Below are 19,499 nucleotides of genomic sequence, written 5' to 3'. Positions count from 1 at the left end.
CATGTCCTCTCTCACGGCATCCATAAATCTCCTCTTTGGTCTTCCTCTAGACGTCCTGCCAGGCAGTTCAAACCTTAGCATCCTTCTAACGATATAATCCTTCTACCGATATATGATATACAGTATAAGCATGCTTTTGGAACGAATTATGCTCGTAATCCAAGGTTTCACTGTATTTTAAAATCAGTGCAAAATTTCACTGGGATCCAATTTAGTGTGAACATGATAGTCTTAATGTGATAAAAAGTGTAATGAATGTGTAAAAAAATTGAATCACTTTAAGCTGGTAATGTGACCATAGCCTAAGGCATCGCAATAATCCGACCTAGAGGTAAAAAAGCATAAACTAGTTTTGCTACATCATGTAGTGACATTATATTTTTGATTTTGTAAATATTTCTGAGATGAAAGAAGTCTGGCCAAATTATATCTACATGAGCTTCAATTTGATGCCATTCAAATTGATGCCATTAATGTTCTAGTTTTCGAATGGTCTGTTTTAAAGTGTGTGTGATTGTAATACTAGGATGCTACTTTTCTCTTGAATTATACTTCTATATAGCTATATTGTCTGGAGAATAATAGGCTGATAGAGTTCTGTGAGGTTAAACAGTGATAAAATCATAGCTGATAACGCTAAGAGATTACTGACTAAGCTCTGTTCAGTAGCTGACATGAATGTACATTTAATGCGATAATGTGGTAAGATACATACATTAAGAATAAGACGCACCTTAATTAGATTTGAATGATCTGAGATTTTAGTATGGAGATTTAAATGAAGAATCTGCTACTTTTGCAGATTAACCTTTAACTAATGGTGTGCAATAACTGAGTCCAAAATGGACAAATGCTATTCTCTGAGGTTCTTTCAGGTTCTCAAAATTAATGTTATAGTCAGCAGCAATTAATTTTTTGTCCAAAGAAAGTACAGTGGGTTCTATGCATGATGGGTGGATCGCTTTTTGTGTTTTTTTTCTTACCCTTATTCCCCGTAGGCTTAATGTAGACTCATTGTTTAAAAGTTCAATCTTTATATCCTATTAAATTTAGTCCTTTTCCTATGACTAGGCATCTATTTGTCCCAATCCTGTGGGTTTCTAGGACACTTTGCCTGTGAAAATGATCTTTCACAAAACATACCTTTTTCTAGTATCTAGTATTTCTAGTATCTGAGCCAGTGAAGGTTGGGACATGACATCAGTTCATTTCTCCTAAGCATGCCTGAAGGCTAGAGTGGTTTTGCCTCTGTACACCACAATCAGCTTCAATTAAACGAGTTTAAAAATATTGAATTATTAATTAAATTATGGCTAAGTAAACAATCCCACAATTTTGCCACGTTTAAAAAAATATATATTTGACAAGAATCCCTTGTATCTGCATCTCTCTGGGCTGCATGTTTGAGGTTCCCAGGAACAACTAACAAATGCAAAACCTGGGAAAATGCGTACCTGGAATGAACCTCTAGACCTTTTATCTCCTTAATTTGTCATGAAATAACCTAGAAGCAGGCCACAGTTGACTGTCACAAAGCCTATCAGAATGTTGTATACATTTTTTTTGAGTTATTTATTCAGAAAATTGAGGGACTTTAAAAAGACTGATTTCTAAATAAAACATATGTATTAACGCTAATAGTCTAATCTTTAATTACACAGGGATTGCTTTATTTAAAATGCATCTCTCTGTTGAGAAAAAGAGAGAGCGCGCGCACACACACACACACTTTGCAGCTGTAACTAGAGTTGCCTCTTTCGTCTTAGCTGTTTCCTTTTTCTCTGCGGCGGTGTAAACACTTCCTGTTCCAGTGCGGTTTCATCTTCGCTTTATGTAAAGTGTTAAAACTTAAGCCAGTTCGTTATTTACATTTGGTTAATTGCTCAATCAAGACTTTTATTAAGACTTATTTTTTTTTTCTTTGAGTAATTTGGACTTCACGGTGTCTCGAAGCTTCGTTGGAAGCAAAGTTAACGGAAATGAGCTTCTTATTGTAAGTAACGGCGACTAGCTAACTAGTTAGTCTGCAGTAGTAATTGTTTGGACATAACTAGATATATTCATGTTTAATAATCTCCGCTGAAACAAGTAGTGATATACTACCTAGTCAGTAAACAGTTAGCTTAAAACCAGTGTAACTTTCTGTTTACTGAAGTAGCTCAGGCCAGGTTTATGACTATCCGTACTTAGCCATCACATTTACAACCACGATAAGTTTTAAGCACATTTAGTAAATATGGCTTCTTGTATTTTATGAAATTGTTGTTAGTCTAAAAAATAATCATCAGTTCTCTGTATGCCTTTATTAGGCCATGTTTTCTCTTCCTTGAAAGATCTCTATGAAGCTTCCGCTTAAGCACCAAACCGACATGGTGTAACGATAGCGTTAGTTATTAAGCAGCTATCCTTTTGGCGAAAGTAAACCCACACTGACAATAAACTGCGCCTCGGCTAACTCGCAAGAAACCATGGAAATGTGTTAATACAGCAATCAAGACTGTCTTGTTTAACTTTACAACTCAGGCTAACCTCTGAACCCTTTGAAAGCTAAAAAATAGATTCTTATATCAATGTTTTCCTTCCTTCCTTCCTTTCTTTCTTTTTTAAATCGTGCTTCTCTTCAGATTATACACACATGGGTAGGGAGAAGAACATGCAAACTATGAAATACTACATTTCTGCTGTTAAAAATAGTAAATAATAACAGGATGGTTAGAAAAATAACAGGGTAGTTTGATGCTGTAATGATCGTTTTGCTATACAAGCACATCCTGAAGATTCTTAATCATCTTATACCAAAGCAATGTGGCAATAATCGTGTTTAAGCAATTTGTGAGTTTTTGTGTTTAAAGCAATATCACACAAGCTAGAGTGCTGCTGTAGTAAATGTATGGCTGTAATTCAGCAAGCTTGAGGCTGCAGGTACTGTCATAACAGCTTAGCTGACAATCATACAACAGCATGATTATGAATGAGATATTGCTTTTATACAACAGTATAATATAAATAAAAACTGTAATATAAATTATACTAAAGTAAAATGAATTCATATTGTGTAAATTATCTGACATATTTTTGTAAAATACCAACAGCCCATAATAAGCATTTTTGTGTTTTGGTCTTTTTAAATCTATTTAATGCATTTTTCTGTCTTTTCCATTCGAGATTACGTTTTAAAATCTGGTTTACATGAAGGTACACAAACTTATAAACACAGTTCACTTTAGGTAATGGATTCTCAAGCTCCCACACAAATGGGAATAAAACAGTTAAAGCTAAATATTCAAATTTTTAAGTATGTGTCCTGTAACATTTAGGGCCAGGGCCAATCGAAATTTGATTTAATTATTGCTGCAGTAATGAGTATGTTTCAGCTTGAAACAACTCTTTTAACTTTAAGTGCATTTAAAAAAATTTTCTTCAACAACCTTGACGGAAGCCATATCTACTGGTTGTGCAGGTTAGTGTTTCATAATGGTCAAATTATTATTGACCTGCATCAAGATGAAAATGCAAAATGAGGTGGTTACTGGAATTGTCCAACCAATGAAAGAAATTGACACCAACATGCTGAACCCATCTTCCACCAACAATATATTAAATGTTTTTGGTCTTTCGGCTGCTCCCGGCAAGGGGTCGCCACAGCGGAATATCTAGTCCGCACTACAACTTAATATAAAATCATTGCCAATAATGTGTGCAACTTTGGAATCTGGTGCATGAGGTTGTCAGAAATATGCCATAGCAAATGAACATCATCAGACCTAAAACTGGTTCTATTAAATATTAAATATTCAGCTTAGCATTGTTACATACTACTTTTTCTATATAGCCCATCAGGTTCTAATTCATTTATTCCCCAGAAATTGTGGTACATGCAAAAATTCTAACTTTCTTTTTAGACACCATTGGAAAAAAAATATTGAAAAGATATGTAAAGTAGGGCTGCAACTAATGATTATTTTAATATAATATAATAATAATAATAATATAATTATATAATCAGATACAAAAAAAAAACACAAGAAAAAACAATTATTTTCAACCCTTTATTCAAAAACGGAACTAAAATCTTTAGGAAGTGCACAAACTTGTTGCTCCTTGAGCTGTTATAATAATAATAAAATAAAATAAGAATAGACTAACACAAAAAAACATAGACAGTGAAACTTTGGATTACGAGCATAATTTGTTCCAGAAGCGGCTCGTATTCCAAAACACTCGTAAACCTAATAAAAATTTTAAAAACGCACTAACGGAATCTGCTGTAAAGTAAAAATAAAACAAATTAACCTGCACTTTAACTTTGAAAAGACAGAGCAGTGTTTCTGTGTAAAGCAGAGAAAAAGCGTGTGTGTGTGTGTGTGTCTGTGAAGGCGAAAGTAGGAGGGGTCTGTGTGTGTGAGGCACGGTGTCTAATTACGCACCTTGAGCAGAGAGAGAAAATGAATTTTTAACGTCTCTAATAAGACTTGCTTTTGCTTTACACGCACGCTGTACACACACGCATACAGACACAAAATAATGTTTTGCGCACACACATGTGGTCACCGTGTTATAGTACACGCGTGTACAGATGTTGATTATACCAGTTAGAGACGCGCACTAAGACCCAGCAGCCTCCGCCATGTATTTTTTAAAAACTTTTGCTCCGCCCTGTCTATGAGGCGCCGCACTCGGCTAGCATCAGTGCGCGAGACAGAGTGTGTTCACTCCGCTCCGTGCTCAACTAAAGTTTTTTTTAAATATTCAAATGTCTCCGCGTCGCGTGACACAACGAATTGATTATGAAATTTGTTGCCAATGCTTTTAGTAATCAATTTTTATCGATTTTATCAATTCGTTGTTGCAGCCCTAATGTAAAGGTGGTTCAGGGCTCAGAAATATTATCAGCATAAAACGGAACTACAATGCCTTACAAAAGTTTTCCAGAATGAACATTTGCACTTTTTTATAGTGTTACAACTTGAAATTCAACTAAATTTAGGTACAGCTGTTCTTGAAATGCCCCAGAGTTAATTAGAGAATAATTCAAAAACAGACAGCATTATGCAGGTCAAGGACAAAAGGCCAGGGCAAAGTAAAAAAAAAAAAAAAAAAAATAAATATAGTTTTTAATAAACAATAACCTAAGCTTTGAATATTTTGTGAAGTACCATTTAATCCATAATGATGAAATGAAAACGAAACATTTTGGACTTTGCAGAACCCAACACCTCTTGTCCACTCGAAAACATGGTGAAACATCATTGTGAATTTGCTTTTCATGATTAGGGACTCTGATTCAATGAATTGGTCAGATACAAGGCAATCCTATAAGAAATCCTGTTCCTATCTGTAAGACTGGGGCAAAGATGTTCCTTCCAACAGCACAATGACACTAAGCATTCTGCCAAGGTTAAACTACAGTGGTTCAAACTCCAAGTACTGTATGTGTTAAAGGGACCCAGTCAAAGCCAAGCAACAAAGCAACATTTTTCCAAGAGTAATGGGCACAAATAAGATAATATACATGTGCAAATCAGGTATTCCAGCTGAATTAGCAGCTATATATACAAGTATATATATTCTATTTGAGATAGGCAAATGAGATAAGAAAAGGTGAGAAAAGATGATTTTGTTTTTGCTTTAGTGGCAGTCGGTCCTCGAAGACGTTCAAACCAAAGAAAAACATTCCAGAGGGTTCTCACCAGTATGAGCTCTTGAAACATGCTGAAGCAACACTTGGAAGTGGTAACCTTCGAGCTGCTGTGATGTTACCGGAAGGAGAAGACCTTAATGAATGGATCGCTGTTAATAGTAAGTGTGCACATCCGCATGCTTGTCTGTTAAACACACACAAACACACAACCCCGTCCGAGCAAGCACGCACACACCTGCATAGAAGGAAAATGGGGACATATGACATAATTACTATTTTTAGGGACACTGCTTTCCGGGGGAGTATTAAAATAAAAAAATTACAACACTACCATTTAGGATTTTTGATACAACCCTTTTTTAAACACCCAAAACTTTTACTTCACTTTGGGGACAGGTATTATTTAGGTCACACATGGGGACAAAGTGGAACACACACACACACACACACACACACACACACACACACAAAAAAAAAGTATAAAAAAAACTAAGGCACACTGTTGTACGCTAAAATGCCTCTCTGCCATGGATTGCCCCCCAACATAATTTCTATCAAATATTATATTAAAACATAAATTCATAGGTTTATGATTTACAAATTACAAACTGTACCAAATGAATTTGATTATAAAGTAAGCAATATAAAAGTTGTATAGGGAAAAAAAGTATATAAATTATATATACTTTTCATATACATGTATATTTTTATATTGCTTATTTTATAATAAAACAGTTTTGTGTAATTTTTCTTCATAAACAATATTTATTTAGTGTAAACATTTTTGTATTACATGAATAACCCATGCAAAATAAATGTGCCGAAGAATTTGTACTACGTGTCTTAATGTTCATGTATTAATTTGTCACGTGCCTAGGGTTAATTATAATAGTAATAATATATTTGATAATAATAATATGAATTTTTGATTGTGGCGTCCTAATATATTTGACAGAGATTATGTGAGTGGGGGGCAAACAGTGGCAGGGGGTATTTAGCGCATAATACACACATACGTAATTATATAAAAACCTTAAGTTGTGCAACTTAGCTTTCAAAACCAAAAGTTTTAAAAATTAACAGCTCAGGCATAACATAAGCCTTTATTGACAATTTCTATTGTTTTCTCTTGCTGCTTTCTTCGTTCTATTGCTCCTTTCCATTTTGCAGCCCGCAAAAAAATGCTCCATCAAATCACTATATAGCGAGCTGTTTGCGTCTCCTTCCCCTTTTTTTTGGGGTGATGTAAGCGCTTCTTCTTTGTCTGTGTTTACTGGCGGCTTGTGTCCTTTTGACGTAGAGTGTAAAGGGATCACTTCATCAATTATCTTGAAATGGGTTTATTTAACTTTTGGGAAAACAGGCCACTTAACAAATTTAAAAAACGCCTTTTTCATGAATGACTTTTCACCACCCATGAAAAGCCTGCAAATGCCTACCTGAGTCAAACTTGTGGAAAAGAATTAATTTAAAGTTCACACTAATAACATTTATTGTTATATTTGCTATCGTTTAGATTACAATTTTCAATTTTAAAATTTGGCAACACTAGTTTGACTCCTGTAAATAATATTATGTTGCATATTAGCTGCCTTAAAGCCAATGGGATAGCACGACAAACCGTCTTGTATTCTTTCTGCGGACAACCTAAATTAAATTTCTTAAAAAAAAAAACATAATCCAACAGAATACCATTTGAGTCCAACAAGTCAGTCACAAAAAAAAAATACCACTCTCAAACCAATTTCTATTAAACAATGACTTTCTGTTAACAGTTATTCAATTCAATTTTATTTATATAGCACTTTTAACAATGGTCATTGTCTCAAAGCAGCTTCACAAAAATGAAAGAATTGTCTAAAAAATAATAATTAAAAGAAGAAAAAAAATAAAAATTGTGTATGTGTGAGAAAATGTGTCTAGATAATAATGAGATGAATGAATGAAATTTCTCTGATGAGCAAGCCAAGGGTGACGGCGACAGTGGCAAGGAAAAACTCCCTGAGATGGCAATAGGAAGAAACCTTGAGAGGAACCAGACTCAACAGGGAACCCATCCTCATTTGGGTGATAACAGATAGAGATCATATAACATCATGTGTGTTATGCAGCTGATCGATAACGTGGGGAGACACAGCTAATCTGTTCTACGAGTAGAGTATATATCAGGAGGTGATGACCTGTGATATCACTTTGAGGTAAAATCTCTATATTAGAGACATCTATACCATGGGATATAATTAAATCTAGCGTATGATTACAGCGGTGAGTTGCTCCATTTATATTTTGTTTAACCCCAAAGGAATTTAGTAAGTCCATAAATGCGAGGGCTAAAGTGGCATTAGCATCATCTACGTGAATGTTAAAGTCTCCTACTATCAACACTTTGTCAGAGTTAACCAATAGGTCTGATAGCAGATGTCCAAGTTCTTTAAGAAAATCGACATATGGCCCTGGGGGTCTGTACACGGTGGCCATTGTAAAATATAGCGCGGGTTTATTATGTATATCATTATGTGCAACATTAATGATGAGCACTTCAAATAAGTTAAACCTGGGCCTTATTTTCTAAATAACAGTGAGTACATCATTGTAGATAGTGGCGACACCACCATCGCGACCAGTTAGACGGGGCTCCTGCTTATAAAAATATCCTGACGGAGTAGACTCATTTAGACCAATATATTCATTTGGTTTAAGCCAGGTTCCGGTGAGGCAGAGTGCGTCAAGGCAATAATCTGATATAATGTCATTCACAATAAGTGCTTTAGGTGCAAGGGATCTAATGTTGAGAAGTCCAAACTTTAGAGGTAGATTTCGATTACTTATTTGGCGTTTTTCTGGTTTAATGGTTACCAGATTGTTTCGGCTGAATTTAACGAATTTATTCTTTTTTCTCACTATTCGGGGAACAGACACAATTTCTATAGGACAAGCTATGTGTGTGCGTCTATTAGTATGGCGAGTTGTATTGTGGATAATATCTAAAGAATCTAAGGTATGATTTACCGCCAGTCAGATAGTTCGTAGTGTCCTGAAGATGTTGTCATAGAGGACCAGCTCTGCAAGGGTGCAGGCCATCAGTGTGGTAGAGCCTAGGACGCTCCCAGAAAACATTCCAGTTATCAACAAAGGGTAATCTCTGTTGTTGACACCAAGATTGTAACCATTTATTAAAGGCAAATAATCTATTAAGCCTCTCGATTCCTGGCTGAAATGTTGGAATTGGTCCAGATACGACGATTTTTGTCATGGGTGATGTACTGCGGACCTTCTCAACCAGGCTCCTGAAATCCTTCTTTAGGATCTCCGTCTGCCTCAGCCTGGTGTCGTTCGTGCCAGCATGAAGAACCACAGCTCGAATGTTCTTCCTCTGGGCCGCAGGCACCTGTGCAGCAACATTACGAACACGTGCACCAGGTAAACAGCGAGTGTACGCCTTACCTTTACCCGTGGTAGCAGGCACGTGCTGGACGATGGAGTCTCCGATGACGAGCGCGTCGTGTACCGTCTCACGGAGAGGAGCGAAGCAGTTTTGGGTCGAGATTTCGGAGACTGGTGGTGGCGGAGGAGGTGAGGTCCTCTTCCGGGGCTTGGCATGCGTCTTCCGCTGCTGCAGTATCCAGGCCTCGTGGTATCCCGGGGCCGGGGTGAAGAAAACCTGGGCGGGCTGCGTCCTCGGTGCGTTGGACCTGGGCAGAGAAACACAGGTTGAGGTTGTAGGAGAATTCTTACACCGAGAATTTACCTGAGACAGGTAAGCGTCGGTCCGCGATGATTCCAGCGTGGCTTTCCGCTGCTGTAGCCGGGCCAGCTTCACCTGTAGGTCGCGGATCAGCTTCTCCACGGCCTCCAGCTCCAAATCCACCGAGTGCAGCTCCAATGTCTCCTCACCTGCACACAGAGGCAGAGACACAACAAGAGTTATCACTCTATTGTTCCATAGTGTTGACATGTGGGGAGAGAAGAAGTGTGTAAATATAATTTTCCAGAAAGAAAGGATCTTTGCTGATCTCAAAGTCACATTTTAATAAAAAATAAATTTCTCCTAAGTCCTTAAATATTGATCAGGTATAAAACCACATGGAATTAGATTAAAATAAACAAGCTCTAAGCCAGTTAATCTTAAAAGTTCCTACCAATTATTCAAAGTCCAAAGCTCTAGCACCACCCTTAACATAATCTTTCACCAATTGTGATCTTTTAATATAGTGAGTTTTATTTTTCCACAGGAATTGAAAAATAACTGAGTTGGCTTTCTTAATGTTTTGGGGAGAAACATAGTGAGTGTGACAAGGATAAATTAATTTAGAAAGACCTTCAGCCTCGGAAAGGATGACTCTACCGAATAAAGTGATATTCCTAGTCAGCCAACGACCAAGAGATCTCTTCATGTTAACAATACGACTGCAGATGTTGGTGTCTTCTCTTTTAATCATGTTTTTAGATATCACTATACCTAAATACTTCACTTTTGGTTCTACTCTTATTGAAGCTATATTTAAATCAGAACATATGTGAATAGGTTACAGTTCACATTTTTTTAAATTCAGACACAGTCCTGAAGCCTGGAAGAGGATGAGATAGTGTTGAGAGCCTTAACTACTAGGAGTGTGACGACGAGTCGTTACTAAAAGCTGCGCCTGTGAAGAAAACCGAAAGAAATTCAGTTCGCATGAAAGGGCAAACAAGCATAACAAATGCCTTTGCAGCTAAACTTTCACCATACAATGCAAAAGCCACGGCAATAACAAGAGACATCGGCGTTTTCATTGCAGCCAAAATTAGACCATTTTCTGTGTTGGAACATCCTTATTCTTAAAAAAGAACATGACCATCTCTTAGGCTGTTCTGTATAGGTCATTACCTCATTACCTAGGTCTTAGCTTTTTCCATGCTTAAGAAAATTTTGTTTATTGTTTTGCACTCTGAGTTTTAAGACAGCACTACTTTGATAGTTACACTAATTATGGTTAATTGGACGTAAAAAAGGATATTTGTGTTGTTTATTATTTCTTTTTATTTATAGTATTTAATTTTATTGTGCAATTAATTGCCTGTCAGTTTGTGGCAACATATTTTGCAGTGTTTACTGTACATGTTATTACTGCATATCATTCATCAAAATAGAAGGTTTATTTCATAAAGTTAATTTTAAAATGGACATGCATTTTTTTGCATTTTGTGTTTTTCAGTTAAATAAAATGCTATATTTGCTATATATTTAAACATTGAGGATTTCTTTAAGTCTCGTGTCTCGTCTCGGAGGGAAAGCGTCTCGGCGCACCCCTATTAACTACCATGGATTTGTCTGTTAAAAACAGAGCTGTATCATCGGCAAATTGACTTAGTTTGAATTCTTTAGCAAAAATGTTTATACCTTGCAGATCAGGGTCATTCTGGATGATCAGCGCCAGCAATTGAGTGGTCAGGATGAACAGTTTAGGAGAAATAGGGCATCCCTGGCGAATACCTCGCTGCACCTCAAACCTAGGCGTCATTCCAGGGTTAAGAGAAACGTAGCTATAGATGTTGCTATAAAACATTTTGATCACATTACAAAATGTTACACCAAAACCCAGGTAATGTAAGGCTTTAAGCAAAAAGGAATGTTCAACAGGCCTTATAAAAGTCCAAAAACAACACCAAACTTTCAGTCTTGATTAAGTGACGATAATCAATCATATCAAGAATCAATCTGATTATGATTGATTATCAATATGATTATGTATATTTCTTCCTTTCATAAAAGCTGACTAAAAGTAAAATAACTTTCATTCATAGCATTCAGCCACCAGAAATCCGTGCAAGTTCTTAAGCTACCGTCTTTTTTCCATGCCAGGACTTAGAGCTGCTCGATTATGGAAAAAAATCATAATTATGATTATCTTGGTCATGATTGAAATCATGATTATTTTACACGATTACTTAATGACTTTGGAAATATGTTGCATTTATTGAACAGAACAGTGAATTCTCCTTAAACAGATTAAGACAGATAAAACAGATAAAGGCAAACAAGATCAACAATGTAGTGCACTTTCACAATCTTTTGAAAACAAGTAATAAATAAAATATAAATATTAAATAAAATAATTAATAAATTATAAAAAAAAAAGTAATTATTATTAATAGTGTCGAGATGGCAAAGCATAACGCTTGTTCAAAGTATTTATCATTTTCCTGAATCCTTCGTTCTCAACCGTGCTAATGGGGCACATGTCTTTGGCTAAAAAGTATGCAACAGCATCTGTCATTTTTTTTGTGCCTTACTGAGCTGGATGGATATGGAGTTGCACTGAAGAGCGTGTCTTTAATGGATGACTGAGTTGCCGAGAATGTTGTGGGGGTTGTTCGTCGTTCTTTCTGTTTCTTTATTAGTTGGTCATATGTCGGTCTGTGTTTAAATTTTAGACTTCTGTGGCTGCTCTTTTTCTACCATGTTCACTTGCGCTGATTTTTAATTGCGATCAGATACCACATATGCAACTTCTTCGCTGACAGTATAGAGTGAGAGAGTTCGGGCTTCTGGAAGGGCAGGTCAAAAAAACTTTAAAAAAAGTGAATAATCGTTTATCGATTACATAATTTTTGTGATCGTTGAGACCCGAAATCAAAATTCGATTAATTGCACAGTCCTACCAGATGGTGGGATGAGGCGAGCAGTGCTGGAGGATCGGAGGGAACGTGATGCAGTGCATGGTGTAATTGGCGCAGAGAGGTAAGTGGGTGCTGGGCCATTTTTAGCTTTGTAGGCAAGCATCAGTGTTTTGAATTTGATGCGGGCAGCTACAGGAAGCCAGTGTAGGGAGCGGAGGAGTGGGGTGGTGTGGGGGAACTTGGGAAGGTTAAAAACGAGACGTGCTGCTGCATTTTGGATCATTTGCAGAGGACGAATCGTGGACAGAGGCAGGCCTGCCAGGAGTGAGTTGCAGTAGTCCAGTCTTGAAATAACAAGGGACTGAACAAGCACCTGAGTAGCCTGTGAAGAAAGAAATGGGCGAATTCTTCTGATATTGTAAAGAAGAAATCGACAGGAGCGAGTAAGGTTAGCGATGTGTGGGGAAAATGACAAATGATTGTCCACGGTTACCCCAAGATTGCGGGCGGTGGCTGAAAGAGTGATTTGTTTGTTGTCCAGGGATATCACAAGGGCTTGACCTGGGGATGAGTCACAAGGGATAAACAACAGTTCGGTTTTACTGAGATTGAGCTTCAGCTGATGAGCAGCCATCCAGAATGAGATGTCTGCCAGACATGCTGAGGACCGGGTGAAAACCTGAGTGTCAGAGGGAGGAAAGGAGAGAACAAGTTGGGTGTCGTCTGCATAACAGTGGTATGAGAATCCATGCAATGATATGACCTTACCAAGAGACCGGGTATAGAGGGAGAACAGAAGAGGACCAAGTACTGAGCCCTGCGGGACACCAGTAGAGAGTCTACGTGGGGCAGATGTAGATCCCTTCCATGTTACCTCATATGACCTATCTTCTAGGTAAGAAGCAAACCATTGCCACGCTGTTCCACAAATTCCAAGGCTTGTAAGAATAGATAATAGAATCTTGTGGTTCACTGTGTCAAATGCAGCTGACAGGTCCAGGAGGATGAGGACAGATGACAGTTTGGCAGATCTAGCAGCATGGAGCTTCTCAGTGACTGACAGAAGGGCAGTCTCTGTGGAATGTGCCACTTTGAATCCAGATTCGTTTGGATCATTAACCCTCTGAGGTCCGGGGTGATTTTGGGGCCCTTGAGATGTTTGGACATGCTCTGACATTTGTGCTTTTTTCAGCTACTTATAATATTTTATTGACCAACCTGTATTTTTCTTGTATTCAGCACAAACTGTTCTACAATAATACGTGACCAAAATGAATGTATGTGTTTGCATTTATTAGGAAAAAAATATTATGCATGGTTAGTAAGTTTTGTGAAAATAAAAGTAGCTTTTATTCACATTTGTTCACAAGACTTTTTGAGAACTGGGCTGGTGGACTAGTCTTTTTGCTTCAAAATGATGTGAAAATGATCTTTTTTACTTGCTTACAAAAAAAAAACAATATAGTGATTAACATTTTTTAAGTCACTTTTTGAGTGTAAAGGCTCTATGCGAGAAGGCGTGTAACTATCATTACTAATGCAGTGATTCACACCTGAGCAGACAAAGATAAAATATCAGAAAGCCAAGAGAAGAAGAAACTAGCAAGAGAAAATGACAAAAATTGTCAGTAAAGGCTTGTTATACCTGAGCTGTAAATTTAGAAACTTTTGGTTCTGAAAGTTAAATTGCACAACATGGTGTTTTTTTTAATTTATAATTATTTTAGTGCTGTCAAAATTAGTGCGTTAACGCATGCGATTAATTTTGAAATATTTAACGCATTAAAAAAATTAACGCAATTAACGCGGTTGCAGTTTTTTTTATTTCCTGTTGTGGCCGACGTGTGTTCAACGTGCAAAGAAGTATGGATAAGACCAAGGAAGGACTTTTAGACGGAAAGTTTCAGTATAAAACTCGGCCGGATGGTTCTGTGGATAAAACAAAAGTAATCTGTACATTTTGCAAAGCCGAATTTAAATACCAGAGAAGTAATTCGTCTTTGACATATCACTTAAAAGCAAAACACCCCACCGAAACAATCTCTACAGGGCCTCGCCAATGTAAATTGCATTGATTGTTTTGAAATTCAAATGACACAAATGGCACATACCTGTGTTTTTATTTCTGTAATAAATATGGCTTTCAAGCCAACAGTTAATTTGGAAAATATTGATGGTTTATTGCAGGTATGTTGTTTACATGAGAAAATCTGTGTTACAAGTTAAACAAAAATTCCAATAAACAGTCATATTTGAATTTAAATAGTTTCATTTTCTTGAGTTTACATTAATTATTTACATTTACATATCCAAAAAGTTTCAGTCTTTTAATTGTGATTAATCACGATTAATTGCAAAAAAATGTGCGATTAATTAGTTAATTTTTTTAATCGATTGACAGCACTAAATTATTTATTTTAATGTGCCTTAGTTTTTTTGATACTTTATTATTTGAAATACCTTTTTGTTTTTGCATTTGAGAAAAGGCTTTAAAAATGTATGAGACTGTGATGCACTTAATTCATCTCAGTCAACTTTAAGCTATCCCTTGTATTGTGAATAATGACGATGTTTATTTTATGTTTTCAGGTCTGACATAGTAAGGGTGATGGAAGGGCTTTTATTGAAATCAGTTTTTCAGATTTTCAGAGAGTTTGATTTGTGTCTTGTCCTTGCTAATAATTACTTATATTTCGGTTATATTTTAGCTGTCGACTTCTTCAATCAGATCAACATGCTATATGGGACCATCACTGAATTCTGCACTGAAACCAACTGCCCTGTCATGTCTGCAGGGCCCAAGTAGGCAGACATCTTACATTTTATTACTTTCTTTACAAATACAACTTAATGACTTACAAAATCTCTTTGTTATTCTGCAGGTATGAATATCACTGGGCTGATGGTACCAACATAAAGAAACCAATCAAATGCTCAGCTCCCAAATACATTGACTACTTGATGACTTGGGTCCAAGATCAGCTGGATGATGAAACATTGTTTCCTTCCAAAATTGGTTAGCATTATGTTAGATAAGTAGAGAATATACAGTATATAGTGTGTAAATGGATAGGTTAATGTAATAGTGTGAGCTTATAAGGAAAATAATCAATGCTAGGGGGCGGGGTGTTTACGTTACCAACTGATTGATTATGACTACTGACCTTCTTGTTCTGCTTATAAAATAATTAAGCAATTAAAATATATATTTTAAAATAATTTACCACCTACCATTCTGGAAAGCTGCATGTAAGAAGCATGACTTATGACTTAGCACTAACTACTAGGTAGGCATATTTTGAGCATATTTGGGGTTGCTTCAGTTGGCTAGGTATACGTTCAGCAACATTATGGGCAATAAAATGAAATCAGCTGACTGTACGATTGTACTGAATAATTGTATTATTGCGACTATGGAGTTCATATATCATATTGTGAAAGAGAGCATGAGGGATCATTTTACACATGAATTGGCCACCACATTTCACACCACAATAAAAGCTGAGGATGATTGAACGAAATATTATTGTGCGGCACCTTTTTCGGCCAGACAATATATGTAGTTCTCTGTAGTTTGCCTCAGAGAGGATATTTAATGTGTGACCTTCATGGACAGCTGTTTGTTATGGTGGTGGTCTTTATAGTTCGTTTTTGGAACTTAACAGTGCTCTACAGTTACCTACAATGTAGACAATGTATATACACCTAGAATTAAATAACATTGTATCATTTAATTACAAATGATTTTTCCCCTTCTTTCCAGGTGTGCCTTTCCCAAAAAACTTCATGTCAGTGGCTAAAACTATTCTGAAGCGTTTATTTAGAGTCTATGCTCATATTTACCACCAGCACTTTGACTCTGTTATGCAGCTACAGGAAGAGGCCCATCTCAATACTTCCTTCAAACATTTCATTTTCTTTGTGCAGGTAATAGGGCTTGGCTGAGGATTTCTAATCAGCATACTTTTTAAAATCATACTTTATGAACACAATCATACTTTGCTGAACACCAACATCTGGCAATTTCTCATATTAGATAATGATCCATAAGTGATGTATCTGACAGTAAATCTTTTCACTGTATTAATTTCATTTGTTTCCTCTTCCTTTTTGTTTGCATGCATTTGGACAGGAATTCAACCTGATTGACCGCAGAGAACTGGTTCCTCTGCAGGAACTTATCGAGAAACTAGGCACCAAGGACAGATAAAAACATACAAACATATATCACTGAGATTTTTCTTCTTTTGTTCAGAGAATTTTTAAACCACAGTCATTATAGTTTAGGAATAGAAGTATATGTGCTAACTGTAGAATTACAGTGTTTATTTACCTGTGCATTTTAGGATGAGCTGGTTTTTGGCTTTGTTTTTTGTCAGGCTTTTTTTATTTGGGTTGTATGAACAGTACAGATGTTGGACAAGTAGATAAGAAATAGAAACCAGATAGAACCTGCAGGCAGATTTATGTTTTAAATGTTTCTTATAGGGTTATATTCAAGCATTTTATTTTAATTCTTTTGTATAATAGGGAAAATAATACAACATGTCTTTTACTTTTTTATTGAAGATAGCTGAAGTAAAATGTTATTGGTATCATATTTGTCTACTTGCTAGGGTCTAACATTCTTTTAAAAGCCAAAATGGACATACTGTCAGTCAGCAATTTTTGTCTTAAACTTTAGACTAAAACAGTAATGTTACTGTCTACAAGATTTGATTTGTGTACAAAATGGAGATTCCTTCTTATTTTAACTATGACCAAATATATTTTTTCATGTAATATGAAGCATTTTTCATGTATATGAAGCATTGAAAACCTAAATTTCTTTTTTTTTTTTTTTTTTGTATGTTATGCAGATCTTTTCAGGACAATTTTTTTAAAAGATAATTAAAACTGTATTTGCAACAGTATTAGACTTTGATTTATAAGTATAACAATTGAAATGATCTTGACAGGACTTGCAGTATAAATGAAAACTTTAAAAAGTAAAAGAAAAAACAACATAAAATTCTTGAATTTAAAAGTGATTACAGTGGAACCTTGGATGTCGATTGCAAGAGTGTGTGTGTAAAGGGGCACGATGTCAAATTACGGCACGCGCACACAACGAGAGAGTGGGAGAAAATTGATATTTAACCTCTCTAATGAGACTTTCTTTTGCTTTACACGCGTGCACACGTGTTATAAGAAACAGTACACGCGTGCTGTACACACGAGCTTACAAACACAAAATAAAATATGTTTTACATGCGCACACACGTGGTCACAGTGTTATAGTAAACAGTACAAGCGTGCACTGATGTTAATTATACCAGTGAGAGACGTGCACTAAGACCCAGCAGGGGAGACGATTACCCACAATTCCGCAGCACAAGAGAGAAAAACCATTGGCTCAGTTGTGATGACGTGACGCTTGGCATCAAAACAAGAAGCACATGCGTGATACATAATACTCGTAAACCAAGACTTACTCTTTTCAAGTCAAAATTTATTTAAAAAATCTTTGCTCGTCTTGCGGAACACTCGGAAACTGCGTTACTCTCAATCCAAGGTTCCACTGTACTAGTTTAGTATTTCTTATCTTTTAACCTCTGTTTTGAGCTGTTTTCTTATAAATTATGACTATTTTTTCGATCAAGAAGGGACACAATCTCAAAAATTCATAGTTTACATTCTTTGTTGTCTGTTTAGAGTCCTTATTATCAGAGGATGTTTCTATTGTAAATGATAGTCTTAACAGCATTTTTATTGATAATAGCATTAAAAGCATTAAAGGAAAATACACTCCTTTAAAAAATACATGTAGATACCTTCTGGGTTTACCTGCTGTTTCTCTATGGATAAGAGAATGTTTTCACAGTGTCAAAATGTGATACTAGTAAAAGAAAAGATATAGAATTTTTTTTTTCTAATTATAAAGGGGAACTGGTTGCTCAGTGGTGGGTGTTTGACCTGCCATGCAGAATCCCTGGGTTCAATTACCAGCCAGTGCCCAAACCCCAGCCACTGGATGTAGTGCTGGTCTCAAGCGCGGGTAAAATGGGAGGGTTGCATGAGGAAGGGCATCCAGCGTAATAATTGGGTTAAGCTTGTGTATGCGGACTGGATGGTCTGCTGTGGCGACCCCTTGCTGGGAGCACCCGAAAAGACCACCAAGAACAGTTTTTTTTTTTTTTTTTTTTTTTAATTAAACCATATTTTTAGACATATTACTAATGTTACATTTTGTATTTTCTTATTGGTACATTATTTTGAGTCTATAAACTTTAAACTCTGTGTATGAACATTAAACCCCTACGGTTAAGTCCACAAATTTCATTTTATTTTCACTGGAAACGATAAGCTTTTGGGCATTTGCCCTCTGTATACCACTACATTGAATTTGAAATGATCAACACTAGTGTCACATTAACCATTCACTATTTACAGCAATTAAATTTAGGGGGCTCATAAATTATAGGAGAAACTAAGAAAGTTACAAACTTTAGTCTTATCTTTAATACTACAATGAAAATCATTTGCAGACCATGACTTCAGACCAGAAACCCATGGACATGACCCAAGTTCCTCCCTTGAGATGCTTTGCTGGGCCTTTACTGTCTTCAGTTCTGTCTTTAATAAGTACAAAGCATGCTCTATTGGCAGACTGATCTGGACATGTCTTTGCCTTGTGTGCCTTTCATTGTATGTTTTGGATCATGATTTGTCTGCAATATGAAGCAGATTATTAGCAGTTTTGCAGCATTTGTTTGAATCTCACCAAAGTGTATTACCCTTTAAATCATCCTGCTCCTTTTATCAGCAGTCAGGTCAGCAGTAAACACTGGTGACTGATTCTATTGACATCTTTATAGGCTTATGACATAACACTGCCTCCCCCATTTTTGAAAGTGATGTGGTATGCTTTGGATCATAAATTGGTCTTTTCTTTCTCTCTATGCTGTACTTTTCTCTTCCCCTAATTATAGGACAAATATTTTTTTAAATCAGTTAAAAGAATCTGGCACTTTTTTTCTAGTATAGTCTAACCCAGTTTTTCTGTTCTTGAGTGTTACCTGTGAAGCATCTTGTGAAGCATCTGTATTTACTTTAAAAATAAGGATAAGTTTCCTATCGAGTCTGGTTCTTCTCAAGGTTTATTCCTTTAGTCATTTCACTGAGTTTTTTTTTCCTCCTCACTGTGACCTTCAAGGACGAACTGATAGTTCTAGTCTAAATCTATATAAAAGAGAGGTTTTGTTTGGACATTGGTTAG

At 36.3% G+C, this 19,499-nt stretch overlaps 1 protein-coding gene across 1 annotated transcript; it reads left to right on the top strand.

Moving 5' to 3' along the window:
* Window positions 1-1,759: 1,759 nt before the first annotated feature.
* Window positions 1,760-18,402, top strand: mob1a (MOB kinase activator 1A). Its single transcript, XM_053481011.1, has 6 exons — window positions 1,760-1,993; window positions 5,633-5,799; window positions 14,950-15,043; window positions 15,124-15,257; window positions 16,005-16,168; window positions 16,374-18,402. The coding sequence occupies exons 1-6, from the start codon at window positions 1,980-1,982 to the stop codon at window positions 16,449-16,451; spliced, it is 651 nt and encodes a 216-aa protein (XP_053336986.1). The 5' UTR covers window positions 1,760-1,979; the 3' UTR covers window positions 16,452-18,402.
* The last annotated feature ends 1,097 nt before the right edge of the window (window positions 18,403-19,499 follow it).

The sequence above is a fragment of the Clarias gariepinus genome, chromosome 21 (assembly GCF_024256425.1).
Source record: "Clarias gariepinus isolate MV-2021 ecotype Netherlands chromosome 21, CGAR_prim_01v2, whole genome shotgun sequence".
Classification (NCBI taxonomy): domain Eukaryota; kingdom Metazoa; phylum Chordata; class Actinopteri; order Siluriformes; family Clariidae; genus Clarias; species Clarias gariepinus.
The sequence above is the reverse complement of the archived record's forward strand: the minus strand, read 5'-3'. Positions and strand labels throughout refer to the sequence as shown.

Bases quoted from the DNA above. Each gene is read 5' to 3' on its own strand.
- mob1a (XM_053481011.1), top strand. The intron at 5,800-14,949 runs GTAAGTGTGCAC...GTTATATTTTAG, and splicing joins TGAATGGATCGCTGTTAATA to CTGTCGACTTCTTCAATCAG. The intron at 15,258-16,004 runs GTTAGCATTATG...CCTTCTTTCCAG, and splicing joins ATTGTTTCCTTCCAAAATTG to GTGTGCCTTTCCCAAAAAAC.